Here is a 24,273-nt window from a genome sequence, read left to right as displayed (position 1 = left end):
TTCCCTATTGTGAGTTCTTAGTTGAATGTTTTCAAATTAGCGTTAGATGCTTGTTCTGTTTGGAGCAGCATTGATGAAAAAGGATCTGGATAACCCAATAACAGACTGAGCATGGCTTCCAATGACTAAAGGTTCTACCACCTTAACACAGAATCTGCAGTATTGTTCATCATTACAGAGGAAAGAGTCATTCATCTCGGGCTTTTGTCTCTTAAGGCTAATTTTCATCAAGAATTTATGGCTTGTAAATGCCAACTGTAGTTCAGGGAATCAAAGGCAGCTGAAGGCTTAACACCTGAGAATGTCTCTTTGACAAAGTGGGTGCATGGTAAAACATCTCGATGTTGATTGGATCCCTCATTTTACAGTTGGCTGAATGTAGCTACTGTGGGTGAAAGCAAAAAAATATATAGCTTTAGGAAACCATGTGCTTTACCAACATAAACTAAATGTAAATTCAAAAATGAAGGTGGCTAAATCAAGTTGGTATCTGCAGTGAGCTACTGGATTGAGTTTGTTGGTGTTCCATGCACACAGTGAAAAGATTCATTTTCACCTGTTTATTCCATTAATGCCTATGATTGTGTATAGGCACAGAAGAGGTAACTTTGTTGACATGTAAATATTGGTGTGTGCCAGTGAAAGGGTTAATGATTCCTGCATTTCCATCATTTTCTCCTGATATGCTTTCATGCCAGCGTAATTGGAACAACCTTGACGACCTCTACCTTGAAGAAGATTACATTGGCAACACTGCAATTGACTTTTTCTACTGCAGTTGACCATTAACCGCTAACCCTGTCAGACCATGTTTTCTCTTTACTATCTGCCTTTTAAGCCGGCTTGTTCCAGGCCACCCCAATACCTTCTTTCCCACTCCCCACCACCCCTCCCTGACCCCACGTGCACCTTGCTGTCAGAATACGTGTTCAGAGTTCGATCAATAAATGTTGCATTGGTTCAGAACAGTGCATACTTAACTGCATGTGAAATGCAGTAAGCTATAAAGGAAGTGAGAGAGACAGCGGCAAAGTACATGAGAGGGTTACCATGGCAATGCCATTTTATGCTTTTCTAAAACTATGCAGTTCTAAAACATCCATAGGTTCAGTGGGTGTCTATCAGGTTTATGATTAGTGCTTGGTAATCTCTGTTTAAAGGAACTGTAAACCATTAAAACGACTCTTAAAAATGCCTTTGTGATTGAATTGCTGCATATTGCCTGTCACAATGTCAGGCAGGAAGATCTTTTTTTAAGCATGACTCTGTACAGGTTGGATCAAATGCATGCTGGGATGGCCAAGTTGCTTCTCTTTCTCCTTTAAGCCAGCAGCCTTGGCAATACTGAGGGAAGAGGAAGTTGGTGAGCACAATGCAGATAGAGGGCCTTTGAACATCAAATCATTTGATGCAATAAAGCTCCTTTGAAGACCGTATAAAGTTTGCTGCTAAAAGCCTTTTTTGAATTTTTTTTCCATTCGTCCATGAAAAATATAATTACCAGTTAACAGGAAATGTTTCATTTATCATCCTGTAGAGAATAATCACCATAGTATAATGAAGACATTGAAAAAAATCAAAGCCTAATTTTGCTTTAGGCCTTCACTCAAATTGCTACAGTGGTTAAAGCATTTGAGCCAAACATATGGAGGGTGAGACAGGTGCAGCTGTCTCATCAAAATGGCCTCTGCCATGAATGTCAGTGTGATTTTTTTTTTCTCTTTCACGTTTCCAAGTTTACAAGCAGCTTGTCACTTGAACAGCTTTTGTATTTTAATTGGCTGATTTTCCATGTCATGGGATTTTGTTTAGTTAAACCTTTTTTTTTGGTTTGCTTTTCCTCTGCTCCCTTTACTTGTCTCATTCTTTGCTTCTCTCATTCCACCCTGGCAAATTCACCCTCACTCTTCTCTGAAGCCCCCCTCGTACAGCTACTACTTCCCCCCTCTCTCTCCCTCCCCCCCTCTCTCTACCCCACCCATGTCAGCTGTGTGCATGATGAGCTTGACAGCGGCGCTTTCTCCTTTGATTAATCTGTTGTCTTTTCTCTCTAAACTCTTTGTAGCTGCATCAAAGTGCTCAACATGTGGTGAGTCCCTCTCTTTGGTCAGGGAAAGAGGGAGTGGACCAAGCTAGAATGACAAAAAAGTGACAAATCTGTCTTGGATGGCGGTTGTGTGAACCAGTGATTGGCTTTTAGAGCCAACCACCATGTAAATGTGAACAGGAACTTAAATTTAAATTCGCGGTACAAATGGTATTAGCAACAGAAGGCAAGTCTTCCCTTTGGTCTTTAATACTATATTGAAAATCTAGGCAGTTTAGAGTCTTGACTTTTGAGCTAAATGTGTGTCTGCAAACGAGTCTTTGCAGATTCCCCTAATTCAGCTTCTGATCATACAATTGGAGATAGCTGCAAATTTAGCTCCTGTTATAGACACTTGTATGGAGCATGTTCTGTTGACTCTCATAGCCATAAAGATACCCTTTTGTGCTTTGAGACAACATAACAGTCAAATGTTGCAGAAACTGCCCCCAGGCTCAGCTCCCAATACTGTACAAGCTCTGATGAAAGTTATTCCATTCAGTGCCTGATACCATTATTACTTCCATGAATAATACCCCCTTGGAGTCAGTCAGAGAGTCTGCAGAGATGCCTGCTTGAATCTTTTTACTTGGGTTCTCAGCAGTCACCTTCAGCAGTCCCAGTCCATGGGTCAGTCTGCAGAAGGTGAAATGTTCTCTAAGAAATATGAGAACCCCTCCCTTTAAGTACCAGATTAATGTGATATTCAAAGTAAATTGAATTTAACAAACCGTAAGATAGTCGAGTATTGATTTTGCTTCCTTCCCATCTGCTTGTTGCTAAATTGCCTCTTTTAAACGAGGACAGTCCATCTCTCCTGCAAAAGACACTTAAAATTGTTCTGTTGGATCTCATGGCCACAAAGCTGCCCTATTGTGCTTTTAGTTAACATAGCAGTCAAATGACAATTGAAGGCTAAGCATGGGAAAGACCGTAGCAATGGTCTACAGGCTTCATTTAGTCAACGTTTACTGAATATGGGTGCAAGTGCATGGGGATCCTGACCCACATCTCCTTGCAATATTAACATTTTGTTGTTGTAGACATAAGCTGTTCCTACAAACTTGGGATTAAAATCTCTAATCACTAAGCAGAGAAGCCTATGACTATAATTTTGGAAATTAGGCTTGACTTTGGCACATGGAATATAACAGTTTAATATTATCAACGTTATAATTTAGTGTTGGAATAGAAAGTTTTCCTCTCCTCCCTTGTCAGGATATAGATTTTATGTTTTCATTCTTTAATTGTGAGACAATTTTTTGATCGTTAGTCCAACAACCATGAAATAATAACCAGAAGCATTTTCCTAGAAGCAAATATTTCACCCATTTTTGTACAGTGGGTGAGCTGTGTGTATAGATATCTTTTATGTATGTGCACAAGCAATATGAGTGTATTTGTGGGCTGTCTGATCCATTTCCAGGCTTGTGGAAGCACAATGATGTTCTTAGAAGATAAAGAGCAGTAGATGGGACAATAAATGTGTTCTGTTTTTTAAAAGGCAGCTTCAAGCTAGGTGCCACCAAGTGTTAGAGTACTGCTGTGCTCAGCATTGTGGAACAGTGATGGCCTTAAATTCAATCTGTTGACTAAGTTCCTGACCTGAATCATGTCAAGATGGTGTTTGCTAGATAGAAGGAAATTGGAGAGGATAGTGTGTGTCTTGGGTAATCCATAGTGCTTCCTGGTAGCCAGCCGGAGAGGTTATTAGCAATGATCTCGGAGCAAGTCATTTAAACCCTCAGCAGCAGAGAAGTCAGGTGGGACTGAAGGCGAGATATAATTTGGAAAGGAAACAAAGTTGTACAAAGAAGAAAATCAAATCACAGTGCTGACATGAAATATGAAACACAAGTTATTAAATGCAAAAAGCAATTTTATTCCTTCCAAAGTTCATATACTTTCTGGGTTATCTCGTACTATAACTAGCCTCCTGGGAAATATTTTGCAAAGTGTTTCCTTACATGACACCAAAAATGCGAATCAAATGAAATTTCTTGAATATCTGCCCAAATTTATTTCTCTGGTACCGTCCCTTGATATAACATTTTGTGTGGCTCCTCAGCTCAGGGACCATTGAGTGTTTGGTCCTCTAGATCTGTACCAGTTCTAAGGGACTACTCAATGATTCTGCTCCTACTGATGCAACGGCAACCAGCACATCTCCAGCAATACCTTCTCTTCCCTCCCCCACATCATTACCTTCAAGATCCTGTGAGTATCTTATCATCTGCTGGTCAACATTCATAGACATGGCATCAACTTGCACATGTGTACTGGTGACACCCAACTGTCTTTCTCCACCATATTTCTTCATCCCTTGGGGCTGTTTCTGTATTGTCCCACCAATGGGTCAAAACTTCCTCTGGCTCAAATCTATTCTGAATCCATCACAAACTCTGCTTCTTTCCAGCTGACTCAAATCCCTCCTGGCCACAGTAAAGCCGAACCAGACTTTTCATAATCATCTTGTCTCTTTTTACTATTAAACTTGCACCCACCACCATAACCACTTCAGTCTACCACCTGCCTCTGCATCTACCTCAGCCCCTTTCCTGATGAAACCCTTCAATGCATACCATTGTTAGCTGGTCTGATATCCCCCATGCTGGCCTCCCAACCCCCATAAGCTTCATTGGCTCAAACCTCTGCCACACATTTCCACTCCATGTCAAGTTCTACTTGCCCATAACTCCCATCCTTGCTGACATACTCTAATTCACCTGCCCAGAGTATTCTATATTCTCCATTCTTCTTGGCGACACAGCCAGGACTGAGTTTTAATTTGTGACATGGAGCTCCGAATCCCAGAATTATTCTTGCCCCCTCCAGTTTATCACTATACACCCAAAATTACCCTCAATAGTCAGTGTGTTGCCTCAATCTGCACTTTGTTCTTAGAATGTGCAAAGCTGCATTTGCAACCCATCCCTAAGCTATCCTGAGAAGTTGGTGGTGAGGTAACGAGTGATTGTTTTTATAACTCAGTGGCTTGCCAGACTACTTCAGAGGTCAGTCATGTTGTGTGGGACTGGGTAGAGATGAAAGGTTCTCTTCCCTGAAGGACCTTAGAGAACCAGTTGGATTTTATGGCAATCCAGTAGCTTTTTATATTTATCTTTTCTGGGTCAGATGTAATTGGATTCATTTTTGCACATACCACAGTGGGATATTTAAATCAATTACTCACACACTTGGAATTTTTTATTTTGACAACTAACTGTGAATCAACCTTGCTAGATTCACGTATAATTACCAAAGGGAATAGCTAACAAATGTAGCAAGTGCTTTCCTTAACCACTGTAGAATCATAGATTTTTCAAAGAAAGATGCATCAAAGGGAAATAAACTTGCAAAGACTTTGGGGATAGAACAAGGGAACAGGGCTGACTGGATTACTCTACAGAGAGCCGGAGTGGACTCAGTGGGCTGAATGGCCTCCTACGGTACTGTTATGGCTCTCTCAAAAAGGCTTCCTTCAGCTGTGCTCCGTGATCTTTGCTAAAGGATATCCCTTATTGACATATTCCCATATTTTTCATTTGTTTTCTAATAGACAAGATTGTTGCTCTTATCCAGAATAAAACCCATCTGTGTTCTAACCCATGCAGTTTAATAGTCCAGCTACATGTGAATTCCATATACCACCCCACCCCCCTCAGCCCCACTTATACTCACAAGGCCCATTTGGCTTGTCATCAGATTTCATAGAAGATTCCTTTTCCATATTGTGTATTAATAGTTAAAACCACATAGACCCAGAATAATCTCCTGTGGAGTTTCACTAATTACTGCCTCCAACCATTTCATATAGTGACATTCTAACATTTAGCTACTTTCCAATCCAGTGAGACAGCATGGAGTTGATTCATTTTTTTTTGTGATATTTGACCACACAGCTAGTCCTGAGAAAATGAGTTTTAGCTTGAAGTTAAGTGCTTTCTGCTCTGCTAATGTTTCTGACCTTTGCCAGTGCTCTACTTTTAATCAGGCAAGAGCTATTCTTGGTTAATAAGTACTCCGTTCTGCTCACTGACACTGTTTAAGATTAGTTTGATTAAAGCAAACCCAACATTTGCATGTTGATTGTATAACTTGCTGGTAATTTTCTCCACTTCAGTGCTCTGGCAAAGGGACTCTACCCCTTTCTCAGCTCATCTGCTGACACACACACATCTCTGCTCTTGTTACCTCCAGATTTAATATCCCAACACACTCCTGGCTGGACTTCCACATTCTACCTCCATAAACTTTTAAGTCATCCAAAACCCTGGCCTTACCCTAACTTACACCAAGTTTTGTTCATGCATTCACCCTTGTGCTCACTAACCTAAATTGGCACCCGATGAGGCGAAATCTTCATTTTAAAATTCTCATCCTTGTTTTCATGTCCTTCCATAGTTTCAGCCCTCCTATCCCTGTAACCTCCTCCAGATTACAACTCTGCAAAATATCTGTGCTACTCGAATCCTGACCTCTTGTAAATGTATGATTTTAATAAGGGGGAGGTGATGGCGTAGTGGTATTGTCGCTGGACTAGTAATCCAGAGACTCCGTATAATGCTCTGGGGACCCGGGTTCGAATCCCAGATGGCAGATGGTGGAATTTGAATTCAATAGTCTAATGATGACTATGAAACCATTGTAAAAACCCATCTGGTTCACGAAAGTCACAGAAAAGGACCGGAGGCACCGGAAACGTCCTGCAAAGTCCTCCGTACTAACTTCTGGAGGCTAGTCCCAAAATTGGGAGAGCTGTCTCACAGACTAGTCAAGCAACAGCCTGTCATAGTCATCCCCACGGAATCATATCTAATAGATAATGTCCCAGACTCCACCATCACCATCCCTGGGTATGTCCTGTCCCACCGGTGGCACAATGGTATACGGAGGGAGTTGCCCTGGGAGTCTCAACATCGACTCCGGGCCCCATGAAGTCTCAACATCGACTCCAGGCCCCATGAAGTCTCATGGCATCAGGTCAAACATAGGCAAGGAAACCTCCTGCTGATTACCATGTGCCACCCTCCCATGTTGAACACCACTTGGGGGACAAGGGCTCAGAGTGTACTCTGGGTGAGGACTTCAATGTCCGACCAAGCTGGCCGAGTTCTAAGTGACATAGCTGCTAGACTGGGTCTGCAGCAGGTGGTGAGGGAACCAACAAAAGGGATAAACATATTTGACCTCATCCTCACCTGCCGATACAGTCATGGACAATGCATCTGGAGTGACCACCGCACAGTTGTGGAGACGAAGTTCTGCCTTCACAGTGAGGATCCATCATGTTGTGTGGCACTACCACTGATTTCAAACAGATCTAGCAACTCAAGACTGGGCATCCATGAGGCGCTGTGGGCCATCAGCTCAACTCAAACACAATCTGTAACCTCATGGCCCAGCATATCCCCCCACTTGACTGTTACCATCAAGCCAGGGGATCAACCCTGGTTCAACGAAGAGTGCAGGCGGGCATGCCAGAAGCAGCACCAGGCATACCTAAAATTGAGGTGTCAAGCTGGAGGACCTATAAAACAGAACTACTTGCATGTCAAACAGCATAAGCCACAAGTGATAGACAGAGCTAAGCGTCCCAACAGATCAGATCTAAGCCCTGCAATCCTGCCACACCCGGTCGTGAATGGTGATGGACAATTAAACAACTCACTGGAGGAGGAGGCGCCACAAATATCCCCATCCTCAATGATGGGGGAGCCCAGCATATCAGTGCAAAAGATGAGGCTGAAGCATTTGTTACAATCTTCAGCCAGAAGTGCCGAGTGGATGATCCATCTCGGCCTCCTCCGGAGGTCCCCAGCATCACAGATGCCAGTCTTCAGCCAATTCAATTCACTCCATGTGATATCAAGAAACGGCTGAAGGCACTGGTTACTGCAAAGGCCATGGGCCCTGACAATATCCCAGCAATAGTACTGAAGACTTGTGCACCAGAACTTACTGCACCCCTAGCCAAGCTACTCTAGTACAGCTACAACACTGGCATCTACCCAGCTATGTGGAAAATTGCCCAGGTATGTCCTGTTCACAAAAAGGACAAATCTAACCCATTACCACCCCATCAGTCTACTCTCAGTCATCAGTAAAGTAATGGAAGGGGTCACAAACAGTGCTATCAAGCAACACTTGCTTAACAATAACCTACTCACTGACGCCCAGTTTGGGTTCTGCCAGGGCCACTCAGCTCCTGATCTCATTACAGCCTTGGATCAAACATGGACAAAAGAGCTGAACTCCCAAGGTGAGGTGAGAGTGACTGCCCTTGACATCAAGTCCAAATTTGATCCAGTGTGGCATCAAGGAGCCCTAGCAAAACTGGAGTCAATGGAGATCGGGGAGGAAACTCTCCACTGGTTGGAGTCATACCTAGCACAAAGGAAGATGGTTGTGGGTGTTGGAGGTCAGTCATCTCAGCTCCAGGACATCACTGCAGGAATTCCTCAGGGTAGTGTCCTCAGTCCAACTATCTTCAGCTGCTTCATCAATGCCCTTCCATCGTAAGGTCAGAAGTGGGGAAGTTTACTGATGATTGCACAGTGTTCAGCACCATTTGTGACTCCTCAGATACTGAAGCAGTCCATGTGCAAATGCAGCAAGACCTGGACCATATCCAGGCTTGGGCTGACAAGTGGCAAGTAACATTTGCACCACACAGTGTCAGGCAATGAACATCTCCAACAAGAGAGAATCCAACCATCACCCCTTGATGTTTAATGGCGTTACCATCACTGAATCCCCCACTATCAACATCCTGGGGGTTACCACTGACCAGAAACTGAACTGGACTAGCCACATAAATACTGTGGCTACAAGAGCAGGCCAGAGGCTTGGAGTCATGCATCGAGTAACTCACCCCCTGACTCCCCAAAGCCTGTCCACCATCTACAAGGCATAAGTCAGGAGTGTGATGGAATACTCCCCACTTGCCTGGATGAGTGCAGCTCTCAGCACTCGGAGCTTGACACCATCCAGGACAAACAGCCCGCTTGATTGACACCGCTTCCACGAACATTCACTCCCTCCACCACCAACGTGTAGTAGCAGCAGTGTGTACCATCTGCAAGATGCACTGCAGGAATTCACCAAGCCTCCTATGACAGCATCTTCCAAACCCACGACCGTCTAGAAGGACAAGGGCAGCAGATGGGTGGGAACGTCACCACCTGGAAGATCCTCTCCAAACCACTCACCATCCTGACTTGGAAATGTACCGCCGTTCGTTCACTGTCGCTGGGTCACAATCCTGCAACTCCCTTCCTAATAGCACTGTGTAATACACCACATGGACTGCATGGGTTCAAGAAGGCAGCGCACCACCACCACCTCAAGGGCAACTAGGGATGGACAATAAATGCTGGCCCAGCCAGCGAAGCCCACATCCCGTGAATGAATAATAGATGCAAAAACTGGAGGGTGTGGCTTGAGTTGCGGAAGTGCTAAGTTCTGGAATTCCCTCCCTAAACCTCTCCACCTCTTTCTCCTTTAAGATGCTCCTTAAAACCCACCTCTTTGACCAAGTTTTCTGTTATCTTACCTTAATATCAACTTTACGTGGATCAATGTCACATTTTGTTTGATTAAGCTTCTAAACAGCACCTTGGGACAGTTTGCTACTTTAAAAGCGCTATTTGAATGCAAATTATCATTGCTACTGCTAGCACATCAAACAGGTTTCAGTGGGACTTGTGACAACTTTTCTTAATGCACACATGCAGTACTTTTCATTCATCCTTGGAGGCTGTAATCTTCTTTAAAAGCCTCAGATGAAATTTCATTGACTTCTGAACATTTTTTGCGAAGTGTATTAGTTGAATTATACCAATGTCCCAGTTTAATCAAAGAATTTACACAGAATTTGGTGGAATTTCTGACACAGTAAATGCTAATTTTAAACAGCAGTAGATACAAACCTCAAAAGGGGATCATCATTTGAGAAAGAAATCTAATGCATAGCATAAAATCGGCCAGATCTGTATTTCTATTTATCTACAGAACAGCTGAAACTTGCAATATTATTATTGTGGCTGATTGAAATTTTTAATCTAAAGGACCCTGACTGGGATTCTGTGTAACCAGGACCAACTCATCATTTCACATTAAGTTCACTTGATGGCCATATCATTACCTATGTAAACTAGCGCCCAGTTTATTTATTTTGAACTTGTCACTACTGGAGACGGGGCTCTGCAGATTTTACATCCAAGAGCAGAGAGAGGATATTGAATTTCTAAGAATTAGCCATCACTAGTCTGATGCCATTTCATCTCCGCTTCAACAGTATATGCCTTTAATAGCGGCTGTCCCTAGTCATGCATCAAGGTTTACCTTGAGTTGACGTCAGTTCTTTTTAGTAAACTGTTGACAAGCAAATTTCTCAGATGGAAAATAAAACCAGCCATCTAATCGTGAATGGGCATGGAATGCTTCTCTGATGCTCAGAACCCAGGGAAAATAAGAAGGCAAAGATTCCCTAAAGGATGCATGCACTCAGTAAAGCCTAAACCACTGGTAATGAGATACTTTCCAGATGTTTTCCCCATTCCACTTGGGAGAAAGGTCATCATCTATAACGTGCACTGTAATTATGGAGCTTCAATACTTTGTGAAAGAATAACAATCAGAAACTGCAGGTCAGGGAAATATTGACTTCTGACATCGAAGGTGCAATGCCTCCCAAATTTTAGATTAGATTTTGCTGCCGGCTGCACTCCATTTACATGCAGTTGATTGGATCTAAGAAGAATAACTAGATGTTATAACTTTATAAATACTGATATGACAGAAACAGCACCGCACTAAGATGCAGTGTACAGGAGACACTGTCACTGGGTACTGAATAAGTTAACTCGGTACAACAGAAATGAACTAGATTTTTATAGCCTACGCATAAATTATGTATTATCTTTAGTGTTGAGTGGACCAAGACATTAATATTGTCAGGAAGGATTGCTCAGGGTATTAATCATAAGATTATAACAAAAAGGAGGTAGGCCTTTTGAGCCCACTCTGCCATTTGATAAAAATCGTGACTTAACTCCATTTTCTTGCCTGCCCCCTTTAACCCTTAACTCCCTTGTCGATCAAAAATTTGTCTAACTCAGTCTTGAATATATGCAATGATCTAGCCTCCACTTCTCTCTGTGGAAAGACTAACCACCCTCTGACAAAAGAAATTGATCCTCATCTACATCTTAAATGGGCAATCCCATATTTTTTTAACTGTGCCCCCTAGCTCTAGCTTCTTCCATGAGAGGAAACACCACACCCAAACACCCCCCCCCCCCGCCACCACCAGCCCCCAATAATTACCCTGTCAAATCCCCTCGGAATCTGTTGTGTTTCAATAAGATCATCTCTTCTAAGCGCTTATGAGTGTAGGCCCAACCTGCTCATCCTTTTCTCATAAGGCTACCCCTTTATCCCAGGAATCAACCTAGTGAACTGCTTTTAATGCAAGTATATCACTCCTTAAGTAAGGAGACAAAAACTGTACACAGTACTCCAGGTGCGGTCTCATCAATACCCTGTACAGTTGTAGCAAGACTTCCCTACTTTTATACTCCATTCCCCCCCTTGCAATAAAGGCCAACATTCCATTTCCCTTCCTAAATTACTTACTGTACCTGCATGCTAACTTTTTGTGATTCATGTACAAGGACACCCATATCCCTCTGTTCTGCAGCATTCTGCATCTCTCTCTCTTTAAATAATATTCTGCTTTTCTATTCTTCCCACTAAAGTGGTCAACCTCACATTTTCCCACATTACACTCCCATCTGCCAATTTTTCACCTACTTACTTAATCTATTTATATTCCTTTGCAGACCTTTTGTATCCACCTCACAACGTGCTTTCCTCCTTATCTTTGTATCATCAGAAACTTTGGCTATGATACACTCTGTTCCTTCGTTCAAGTCATTAATACAAATCGCAAGTAGTTGAAGCCCCAGCAATGATCCCTGAGGCACTACACTACACTACTTAGCTTGCCAACCTGAAAATGACCCATTTATCCCAACTCTGTTTCCTGTTAGTTAATCAGTCCTCCCATTTATCACACTATTTACCATATACCAATTTGCTCTTGGCACAGGTAGTAATCCAGAGATTATTACCTTTTGTGGTTCTGCTATTTAATTTAGTCCCTGGCTGCTCATATTCCTTAAACAGATCCTCTTTCTTAGTCTTTGTTGTTGGTACCGACATGGATCATGTCAACTGGATCCTTCCCCTCTACTGTCCACTATTAGAGCTACATTGCTATTTACTCTCTCCACTTCAATGGTCTCCTGTACCATGATTCTGTAGTCACTTTGCTCATCCTCCCTCTTGTCCACACAAGTTACAAGAACCTCAAACCTATTGGGCAAGTGCTAAAGCTCTTTGATTTATTCCTTCTGGATCCCCTTAGTTGCCTCACTCTTAGTCACAGGGGGAGGTGATGGTGTAGTGGTATAGTAGGGGGAGGCAAGGGCATGGTGGTATTGGCGCTGGACTAGTAATCCAGAGACCCAGGGTAATGTTCTGGGGACCCGGGTTCGAATCCCGCCACGGCAGATGGTGGAATTTGAATTCAATAAAAATCTGGAATTAAAAGTCTAATGGTGACCATGAAGCCATTGCCGATTGTTGTAAAAACCCATCTGGTTCACTAACGCCCTTTAGGAAAGGAAATCTGTCATCCTTACCTGGTCTGGCCTACATGTGACTCCAGATCCACAGCAGTGTGGTTGACTTTTAAATGCCCTCTGAAATGGCCTTGCTAGTCACTCAGTTGTATCAAACCGCTACAAGGTCACAAAAAAGGAATGGAAACCGGCATCGACCTAGGCACCAGAAACACGACGGCAGTCTCAGCCCTGCATAGCCCTCCTTAGTAACATCATGGGGCTGGTGCCAAAATTGGGAGAGCTGTCTCACAGCCTGACATTGTCATCCTCACGGAATCATATCTTACAGATAATGTCCCAGACACCACCATCACCATCCCTGCATATGTCCTGTCCCACCAGCAGGATTGACCCAGCAGTGGTAGCGACACAGTGGTATACAGTTGGAGTTGCTCTGGGAGTCCTCAACATCGACTCCGGACCCCACGAAATCTCTTGGCAACAGGTCAAACATGGGCAAGGAAACCTCTTGCTGATTACTGCCCTCCCTCAGGTGATGAATCAGTGCTCCTCCAGGAAGGAAGCACTTAGGGTGGTATGGGCGCAGAATGTACTCTGGGTGGGGGACTTCAGTGTGTCACCATTACTGACTGGCCGAGTCCTAAATGACACAGCTGCTAGACTGGGACTGCGGCAAGTGGTGAGGGAACCAACAAGAGGGGAAAACATACTTGACCTCATCCTCACCAACCTGCCTATCGCAGATGCATCTGTCCATGACAGTATCGGTAGGAGTGACCACCACACAGTCATTGTGGAGATGAAGTCCTGCCTTCACATTGAGGTTACCCTCCATCGTGTTGTGTGGCACAAACACCTTGCTAAATGGGATAGATTTTGAACAGATCTAACAACTCAAGGCTGGACATCCATGGGGTGCTATGGGCCATCAGCAGCAGCAGAATTGTACTCAAACACAATCTGTAAACCTCTGCAATAAGTTCTGCAGTCCTGCCACATCCGGTCGTGAATGGTGGTGGACAATTGAACAACTCACTGGAGGAGGAGGCGTCACAAATATCCCTATCCTCAATGATGGGTGAGCCCAGCACATCAGTGCAAAAGATGAGGCTGAAGCATTTGCTACAATCTTCAGCCCTAAGTTTCAAGTGGAGATCCATCTCTGCCTCCTCCGGAGATCCCCAGAGTTATAGATGCCAGTCTTCAGCTAATTCAATTCACTCCACGTGATATCAAGAAACGGCTGAAGGCACTGGATACTGCAAAGGCTATGTGCCCTGACAAGATTCCAGCAATAGTACTGAAGACTTGTGCTCCAGAACTTGCCGCGCCCCTAGCCAAGCTGTTCCAGCACAGCTACAACACTGGCATCTACCTGGTTATGTGGCATATTGCCCAGGTATGTCCTGTACACAAAAAGCAGCACAATCCAACCTGGCCAATTACCGTCCCAACAGTATCCCCTCGGTCATCAGTAATGTAATGGAAGGGGTCATCAACAGTGTTATCAAGCGGCACTTGCTTAGCAATAACCTGCTCACTGATGCCCAGTTTGGGTTCCGCCAGGGCAACTCCGCTCCTGACCTCATTACAGCCTTGGATCAAACATGGACAAAAGAGCTGAACTCCTGAGGTGAGACTGACTGCCCTTGATATCAAGGCAGCATTTGACTGAGTGTGGCATTAAGGAAACCTAGCAAAACTGGAGTCAATGGGAATCAGGGGGAAAACTCTCTACCATTTGGAGTGATACCTAGCACAAAGGAAGATGGTTGTGATTGTTGGAGGTCAGTCATCTCAGCTCCAGGACATTACTACAGGAGTCCCTCAGTGTAGTTTCCTAGGCCCAACCATCTTCAGCCGCTTCATCAATGACCTTCAATCATAAGGTCAGAAGTGGGGATGTTCACTGATGATTGCACAATGTTCACCATTCGCAACTCCTCAGATACTGAAGCAGTCCATGTCCAATTGCAGCAAGACCTGGACAATATCCAGACTTGGGCTGACAAGTGGCAAGTAACATTTGCGCCACACTAGTGTCAGGCAAAGACCATCTCCAACAAGAGAGAATCCAACCATTGCCCCTTGACATTCAGTGGCATTACCATCACTGAATCCCCCACTATCAACATCCTGGGGGCTACCATTGACCAGAAACTGAACTGGAGTAGCCACATAAATACTGTGGCTACAAGAACAGGTCAGAGGCTAGGAACTGTGCAATGAGTAACTTGCCTCTTGACTCCCCAAAACCTGTCCACCATCTACAAGACACAAGTCAGGAATGTGATGGAGTACTCCCCATTTCCCTGGATGAGTGCAGCTCCCACAACACTGAAGAAGCTTGACACCATCCAGGACAAAGCAACCCACTTGATTGACACCACATCCACAAACATTCACTCTCTCCATTTCCGATGCACAGTAGCAACAGTATGTACTCTCTACAAGATGCACTGCAGGAATTCACCAAGGCTCCTTCGACAACACCTTCCAAACCCACGACCACTACTATCTAGAAGGACAAGGACAGCAAATAAATGGGAACACCACCACCTGGAAGTTCCCCTCCATGCCACTCACCATCCTGACTTGGAAATATATCGTCGTTCCTTCACTGTCGCTGGGTCAAAATCCTGGAACTCCCTTCCTAACAGCACTGTGGGTGCACCTACACCGCATGGACTATTAGTGGTTCAAGAAGGCAGCTCACCACCACCTTCTCAGGGGCAACTAGGGATGGGCAATAAAATGCTGACCCAATCAGCAAAGCCCACATCCCATGAATGAATAATATAAAAAACACCTTCCTGTCCCTGACCATGGACCAAATCTGAGATACCTAGCCTAAGGGGTACAACTCCCTCCTGGAACTAAATGATGTATCACAGTGTCTGAAGCTCAGACTCCAGCTCACCAACTCTGAGACAAAGTTCCTGGAGCCAGAGCCATAGACGTAGATGTAGTTGCCGTGACTCACGCTGGTGTCCACCAGCTCCCACATGGTACAACTGCAACATATCGCATGCCATGCCATCTATCTTGTGTTCAAATTAACTAATTAAGTTTCAAGTTTAGAAATATCACTCAACTGCTGTCTGTAGTTATACCAAGTGTTGAAGTAGTTAAGCTATAAATTTAATGCAATGGGTTATATCTCCCCAGTACTGGTTGGAACTACTGTTCACATTTTAAAGGGACAAAATGTTAAAAACTCACCAAACAATCACCTACCTGCTCACTTAATTAAAGTCTAGAAGTCAGGGATAGTAGCTGTAATAGGGGATTCCATAATTAGGGGAGCTGACAAGCTTTTCTGTGGTCATAGACATGACCCCAGGATGATATATTGCCTCCCTGGTGCCAGGGTCAAGGATGTCACAGAGCGGCTGCAAGGCCTTCTTTTGGGGGAGGGTGAGCAATGAGAGGTCATGATCCACATTGGGACCAACGACAGAGATAGGAAAAGGGATGAAGTCCCAAAAGCAGATTTTAGGGAGTTAGGAAGGGAATTAAAAAGCAGGACCTCAAGAGCAGTAATCTCAGGATTACGCCCAGTGTCATGTGCTAGTGAACATAAGAATAGGAAGATTGAACAGCTCAACATGTGTCTGGAGAAATGGAGTGGGTGGGACAGAGGGCTTTATATTTCTGAGGCATTGGGACCGGTTCTGGGGCAGGTAGGAGCTGTACATGAGGAACGGGTTACATCTTAACCAGAATAGAACTAATGTCCTCATGAGGAGGCTTGCTAGTGCTGTTGGGGAGGATTTAAACTAGATTGGCAGGGGATTGGGAACCTGAGGGGATATTCATAGGAGAAAATCTGGCAGTGGGAAGTAGAGAAGTATCAACCGATAGCAAGGATATATCAGAGAGTAGTATCAAGGTAGATAGAATGCTTGGAGTGTTTGTCAGAATAAGGGGAAAGGAAAAAATGCTAAATCGGGGTTAATGTGCATGTATGTGAATGCATGGAGTGTGGTTAATAATATTGGTGAACTGCAGTCACAGGTTGACAATTGGAATTATGATGATATTGCTATAACGGAGACCTGGCTCAAAGAAGGGCAGGACTGGGCGTTAAATATTCCTGGGTACAAGGTGGTTAGGAGTGACAGGAAGGGAAGAAAAGTGGGGTGGGGGGAGGTGGTGGCAATATTGATTAAAGATGGCATTACAGTACTGGAGAGAGAGGATGTTCCAGAGGGTTCAAGGACAGAATTTGTTTAGCTAGAGGTCAGGAATGAAAAAGGTGCAATAAAATTGCTTGGTGTAGTATATAGACCACCAACTAGTGGAAGGTTTGCAAAGAAATTACAGAGTGGTGCAAGAATTATAGAGTAATCAGAATGGGGCCTTCAATTATCCAAATGTAGACTGGGATAGAAATTGTACAAAGGGACAGGAGGGGCGAGACTTCCTGGAATGTATTCAAGATAATTTCATGCAGCAGTATATTTCCGGTACAACGAGAGGACATGCACTTTTGGACCTGATTCTGGGGAATGAGTTGGCCCAATTGAATCAAATATCAGTGGGAGAGCCTCTAGGGGACAGTGTTCATTGTCTCATAAGGTTCAGGTTGGCCACGGAGAAGGACAGGGCACAATCCAGAGCCGGGAGAATTAACTGGGGGAAAGCCGACTTTGATGGGATGAGGAGAATGCACCTGAGTCAAGTGAGTTGGACTCAAATATTGGACGGTGGCTGAACAATGGGCCACCTTCAAAGCAAAGGTATTGCAGGAAATGTCAACGTATATTCCCTTGAAGGGGAAAGGTAGGACAAATAAATCCAGAGCGCCCCGGATGACGAAAGAGATAGAGGTGAAGATGAAAGAAAGAAGTGCACATACAACAGATGTCAAATAGAAAATACACTGGAGAATCAGGCTGAATAAAGGAGGACCAGAGGGGATGTGAAGAAACTAATAAAAGCAGGGAGAGAGCATGAAAAGAGGCTGGCAGCTAACATGAAAGGGAATGCCAAGTCTTCTATAAGCATGTAAGTAATAAAAGGGTGGTAACGGAAAGATTAGGGCCAATTGGGGGATTTGCATGAAGAGGATAGGGAAATAGCGGAGGTATTGAATGAGTACATTGCATCTGTCTTTACAAAGGAAGAGGATGCTACCCAGGCTGAGGTGAGAGAGGAGGTAACTGGTACACTCGAGGAATTTACAGTTGAGAAGGAGGAGGTGTTAGAAAGGGTCTCGATACTTAAAATAGATAGGGTACCAGGACTGGATGAGATGCATCCAAGGGCACTGAGGGAAGTGAGTGGCAGAGGCTCTGGTGATAATCTTCCAGTCTTCCTTAGACACAGGGAAGGTGCCCTGAGAGCTGGGGAACTGTGAATGTTACACCCTTGTGCCCCTTTTTGAACCAGGATAAAGCTGGCAACTACAGACCAGTCAGTTAGACCTCCGTGGGAGGGAAACTTCTGGAAACTATAGTATGGGATAAAATCAATAATCACTTAGACAAGTGCAAGATAATTAAGGAAAGCCAGAATGGATTCATTAAGGGAAAATCATGTTTAACTAAATTGCTGGAGTTTTTTGAGGAGATAACAGAGAAGGTTGATAAGGAAAATGCTGTTGATGTGTATATGGATGTTCAAAGGGCATTTGATATAGTGCCACACAATAGACTTGAGCAAAATTCTAGGTCATGGAATAAAAGGGAAAGTAGGCACTTGGATAAGAAATTGACTGAGTGAAAGGAAACAGTAGTAATAAATGGTTGTTATTCAGATTGGAGGAAGGTTTGTAGTGGAATTGCCCAGGGAACAGTCGGTGTTGGGACCCTTGCTCTTTCTGATATATATTAATGACCTAGACTGTGGTGTGCAGGGCATGATTTCAAAATTTGCAGATGATATGAAGATTGGAAACATTGTCAACTTGTGATGGGGATAGTCTTGAACTTCAAAAGGTCATAGACATGTTGGTGGATTGGGCAGACAAGTGGCAGATGAAAATCAATGCAGAGAAGTGTGAAGTGACCCATTTTGGCAGGAAGAATATTGTGAGACAGTATAAAACAAAGGGAGAGACTCTGAAGGAGGTGCAGGAACAAAGGGTATAAGGATAAACAAAGGAACAGACCTCGGTGTATATGTATATAGGTCATTGAAGATGGCAGGGCATGTTGAGAGAGCAGCAAATAAAGCATATAGTTTCTTAGGCTTTATTAATAGGGACATTGAGTACAAGAGTAAGGAGGTCATGTTGAACTTGTATATGACACTAGTTAGGCCTCATCTGGAATACCGCGTCCAGTTCTGGGCGCCATACTTGAGGAAGGATGTGAAGGCATTGGAGAAGGTACAGAGGAGATTCACAAGAATGATTCCAGAGATAAACAACTGTATCTAAGAGGAAAGATTGGAGAGGTTGGGACTCTTTTCCTTGGAGAAAAGAAGGCTGAGAGGAGACTTGATAGAGGTATTCAAGATCTTGAGGGGTGTGGACAGAGTAAATGGTGAGAAACTGTTCCCACTCAAGAGAGCATCAAGAACTAGAGGGCACAGATTCAAAATAATTGGCAAAAGGAGTAAATATGATGTGAGGAAAAATGTTTTCATCCAGAGGGTGGCTGGAGCCTGGAACAAACTTCCTGAAAGGGTGTGGAGGCAGGTTCGATTGAGGTATTCAATCAAAAGGAATTGGATTGCTACCTGAAAAGAAATAATATACAAGGTTACAGGGATAAGGCAGGGGAGTGGGACTAGGTGGAATGCTCTTTCAGAGAGCCATTGCAGACTCAATGGGCCGAATGGACTCCACAATAAAGATCCTGTAGAACACCCACTAGCTTCTGGAGGCTGAAAAAAATACAAAAAGCAGCACCTACTTCCCCCCCTGCACCAAATTCCTAAGTTAGCACTCATACCTTATCGCACTCTGTACAATAGCAAAACCTGTCTACTTTTATCGAGGGCTGATGACTCACACAAAAGTTGCACTTGCTAAGTCAGCTTCCAACTACAGTGATAACACCAATCACCTTCAGTTGATTGACAGGTAATGAACAGCTACTGCCAGGCAGTTTCCTGTTAACTAGACTGCTTAACTAGCTTGTAGCTTTAAAGTTCTAAGTCAGAGTCTGACTACTAATCCAAGTTATAGCTTGAAAAAAACTTAGCAGAGTGATCCCCGCCTGCACCAGATTGCCAAGTTAGTACTTGTACCTCGCCATACTCTGGCCTTGACACACTCAGCTCCCAGCAGCCTCCCACTATATCATCCATGAACTCAGTTCAGACTTGGTAATCGCATCGAATCTATGCTGGAGGGAACATAGATGATGATGATGATGAGGGTTGTCCTTCGAGTTTGAAGACGACAGTGGATGTGCAGATTCATCAATGACGAACGAGGAGATGGCTTTGCAGTCCCAGTCTGGAGGCACAGAGTTGGAAACAGTTGGGGCATCGGAACTCATATGTTGTGACATGGACAGATGCTGCTCTATGATGTTGTTTATGGGCAGCAATAAGACGTCGCCATTGATCCTTTCCAAAAGTGGCAGAAGATCTACGGGTCAAGGCTCCCCAGCAATTTGCTTCCCAAGCTGATTCTTCCAGCTCATCAGGCTTGATGCCGCACCACTTCAGATTTCCCTTAAGCATACCTTTGTAGTGCTTGCGCGGCCGCACTTGGTTTCTTTTGCCAGACACTAGTTCTCCACACAGCCGCTGTCTCAGAATGCGTATCAGAATATTGTAGAAAGAAACACATGCTGACAATCCGAAACCGAACCAGAAAATGCTAGAGAAATGTACTTGGCTTCTGGGAAACAAAGAAATACATGAGTATTTCAGGTGTAACACTTCATTCAGAACCATAAAAATGCAAAGCATCTAAACGATAGGAACCACGTAGTAAGGAGAAAAACATCATCAGTGGAGCTATGTGTGTAATCTGCTTCAAAGAATAAGTGAAGATGATTGAGAGCAAAAAGAAACAAAGGACCTGAATAGCTGAGGCGGTGGCAAGTATTTGGATCTGAAACCGAAACAGGAGGAAATAAAACAAGATGGGGTCTAAAGCTGAAGATAAGCAAAATCAGGCCTACAAAAGGGCACAGCCTTTCTCCCAGTCTGGTTTTCTGAGCAAGGGTGCAATCCCAAATGACAAGCAGCTTGAAGCATTGTCACCCTGTTTACCAGGTCCACAGCAATCTCTGGACTCTACCCTGTGGCATATTGCCTGGAAATGACACTGCTGCCTGCGACATCATTCTTCTGCAGAGCTGGAGAGATGAGACTGTATTGTCCACCCTCCGCACCACAAAAATTGCCACCCTTCAAATTGTTGATGCAGGAAACGGAGAAACTGCTGCAGACAATTCAGTACTTGAACATTCAGCAAATGCTTGAAGCCTGCATTGAGCACCAGTGTTAAAAATTAGTAAATTCAAGATTGTCATTAACTGTCACTTACAGGCCAGGGTTACTGGAAGTGCATTGCCTATAACATGCCCTGCGACTTGCCGGCTGCAACAGTGCAACTTCTCCAAGTCTTTGTGTTTCACTCAGGAGCCAGAACAGAAAAGACTGAAGGCACTTGGCAGGCCAGCTAGCATCTGTAGACAGAGTGTGCAAAAACCTGTTCCTGGTATAAACCCTTTCCCAGTTCAAAGACAGGATTTATAACCAAAATCTCAACAGTTGTTCTCTCCACAGATGCTGTCCGATCTGCTAAGTGTTTCCAGCATTTTCAGTTTCTTGTTTCAGATTTACAGCAGCTGCATTATTTCACTTTTTGTTTCAAACTTGATATAAATATTTTTTTGTTTACTCTAGTATTTTTTTTACAGGTTCAGTAATGTGTACGGGGATATTGGGTTGGTATCTCTCGCGAGCACCCAAGTCCAGTGGAAGTGGTGTGGCGATTTCCACCCCCCCTACCACCCCACCCCATTTAAATATAGTCAGTTCTCCTGGTAGGGAGATGTGAGGCAGGCTGACCTAAATGGAAACTTTATGGAAACCCAGAGCAGAATCTGCTTGGGGTAAAGCAGTAGAGGAAATGAACTGTCTTGCGTGGTGTTACGCACAGAAGTGAAGATGACTATGCATACAATCCAGAAACAGCAGTAATGACAACATCCTGTGTGGCATTTTACACCAGAGTAGGAAACTAGGATAGCTGCATTGTAACCATCAGTAGACCAACAGCCTATAATGCAAAGAGATTTAAAATCAATAATATGTTTAATAAGTCTTTTGAGCAGCATGCATTTGTAAATGGCTCATTTTAGCCATCGCGTTGTGGCACAATCCTCAGAAGTCCTAATTGTATTCAAGAATATTTAGTTACATGCAGTGTAAACGGTGCTGCTGTTTGATTTCAGTGCCTCAGGGAAGTTGCTCTGTGTCATGTTCAATGTGTCTAGGTGCTGGAGAACCTGCGTGTGTGGTAGATATAGGCCAAAGACAAAAATGTACCCTTGGATGTTACAACTTTACAACTACTGAAAAGGCAGCAACTGCCCTGCTCTGTTAAGACAGTGTACAAGAGAATGATGGGGAGGATCAGTGGTAATGAATCATCATTGCAACAAATGCAGACAGAAGGGAAAACTTACACCTCTCATATGGTGGTGTTTTTCGTGTTGCGTTGACCTGTTTTGCCAAGAAAGACTGCCCAGGATTTTGATCAGAAGCTTTACTGACTGAGAACTTCCTTCAAACATTGAATTACTTGACGAGCAAAGATGAAAGCAATTATTGTCCGTGTATTGTGTACTATTACAGCGGTAATAGACTCAAGGCAGTCTGATAATTATGTTAATGTACCAGAATTCAGATCAACATCTGAGAACAAAGTAAGGACAGATGTTTACATACACTGCCATCCATATTCATGAATAGATGATGTTCACAGGGTCTCAGTGGAAATATGCCTGCGGAAGAGCTCACATTAACTATGTGATAACCACTTTTATAGCTACCTGTTGGGCTGCACTCCTTGGGTTCAGGTACATACACCCTGTTGAAGCTGTTTCCAGCGAGTTGAAGGGGAGTGTTGTGAAATCCTGCTCCACCCTCCCCCTCCCACCCACCATATCAGCATCACCTCGCCTCCCAGCCACACTCCATGCCTAATTCATTGTTGACGAAGCACTTGTCTGTCAGAACTGAGTCCAACAGCTTGAGTCAATATGGGATAAGCCCCAGTGTAAATCAGCTGAGATTGGCAGTCGTTTGGTTCTAGAATGCAGCTAATTCACACAGTGAAGTATCTGTAGTCCAAATGTCAAATCCTTGTGACTACCCCCCACCCAAGCAGATGACTTGGAGGCAGTTGGTTAACTGATCAACTGTCCCAGTCTTGTAGAGGCCATTGTGAGCAAACCTGATGCTTCAGAACTAACTTCCTCTGCTGGCCAACTAAGTTCTTAACTAGTTGATTAGACATTACAGCTTGAATCTTTCTGTTTTGCGTGTTGATATTTTTTTAATCCCTGTTTGGTTTGCGCCTATGTTTCATGCTCAGTTTATGCCAGTACAAAGCTTTTGGCAGGAGCTACTTTTTCCCCAACTGCCAGCATAAGAGAGGTTTCATTTCTTAAGCGCACCCAGCTGCTTCTGTGCATCATCTTTCTTATATATGTTGCTACTAGTATTACCCTACCGCCCACCTCTGACAGAAAATTTACATTTTGAACATGTTTGGGCCGTTGAACTGATGCAAAGCATGCTATGTTATTTAGTCTGTTTTTGTTGTCTCTGAGAATTTTCAGTGAAGTCATTGACTGGTTATTGCCCCCTTCCAAATCCTTCAACTCTGACCCTGATTGTCCCAGAGATCGGTTCCACCAATACCAACCAATCTCTGGAATCTCGCCCAAGTGTAAATGAACTGTTCAACCGAGATGAATCCTGTCCTCACCTGATATATACGCATACCTTCCATCAGAAACTAATGAGCAGCAATCAACCAGAGAGCCTCATTGACCTTCCTTCACCCACCAAGACCACAATAGTTACTTATCACCTCAACTACCTTTTAAAAAATTCATCTCAGGCTGTGTGCATCACTGACTAGGCTCGCATTTATTGAATGTCAACCACTGTGTGACTGGAATTGCATGAAGGCCAGGTCTCAGTTTTACATCCCTCTACAGGAGCTCAAATGGCTCTACGCACTAGATCCAGCAAAGGCTTTGGACCTGACAACAGCCTGGCTGTAATTGTGAAGACTCATGCTCCAGAACTAGCCACACCCCTAACCAAGCTGGTCCAATACAACTACAATCCTGGCATTTACACGACAATGTGGAAAATTTCCCAAGTATATCCCGTCCAAAACAAGTAGGACGAATCCAATCCGGCCAATTACTGCCCATCAGTCTGACTTGAGCGTTGTAGATGGCATACAAGCATTGGGGAGTGCAGTGGTGAGTTACTCACTACAGAATTGTGGGGTTCTAAATGTGCTCTTATGGCCACAGTGTTTAAATGGCTGGTCCAGTTAAGTTTCTAGTCAAATGTATCCCCCAGGTGTGTGATGAAATG

At 43.9% G+C, this 24,273-nt stretch overlaps 1 protein-coding gene across 4 annotated transcripts in view; it reads left to right on the top strand.

Annotated features, from left to right (window-relative positions):
• LOC144670130 (casein kinase I-like) overlaps positions 1-24,273 on the top strand; it is a 192,347-nt gene that overhangs the window by 151,818 nt on the left and 16,256 nt on the right. Inside the window, exon 13 of one of the 4 annotated variants that reach the window (XM_078532586.1) lies at positions 2,066-2,093. The exons of the other annotated variants lie outside the window; for them this stretch is intronic. Coding sequence (XP_078388712.1) covers positions 2,066-2,093 — 28 coding nt within the window. Of the gene's footprint in view, positions 1-2,065; positions 2,094-24,273 lie in introns of those variants that run through there. 4 annotated transcript variants of the gene reach the window in all.

This window comes from Cetorhinus maximus, chromosome 30 (genome assembly GCF_964194155.1).
Source record: "Cetorhinus maximus chromosome 30, sCetMax3.hap1.1, whole genome shotgun sequence".
Taxonomy (NCBI): Eukaryota; Metazoa; Chordata; class Chondrichthyes; order Lamniformes; family Cetorhinidae; genus Cetorhinus; species Cetorhinus maximus.
This window is presented reverse-complemented; position numbering and strand designations above follow the sequence as displayed.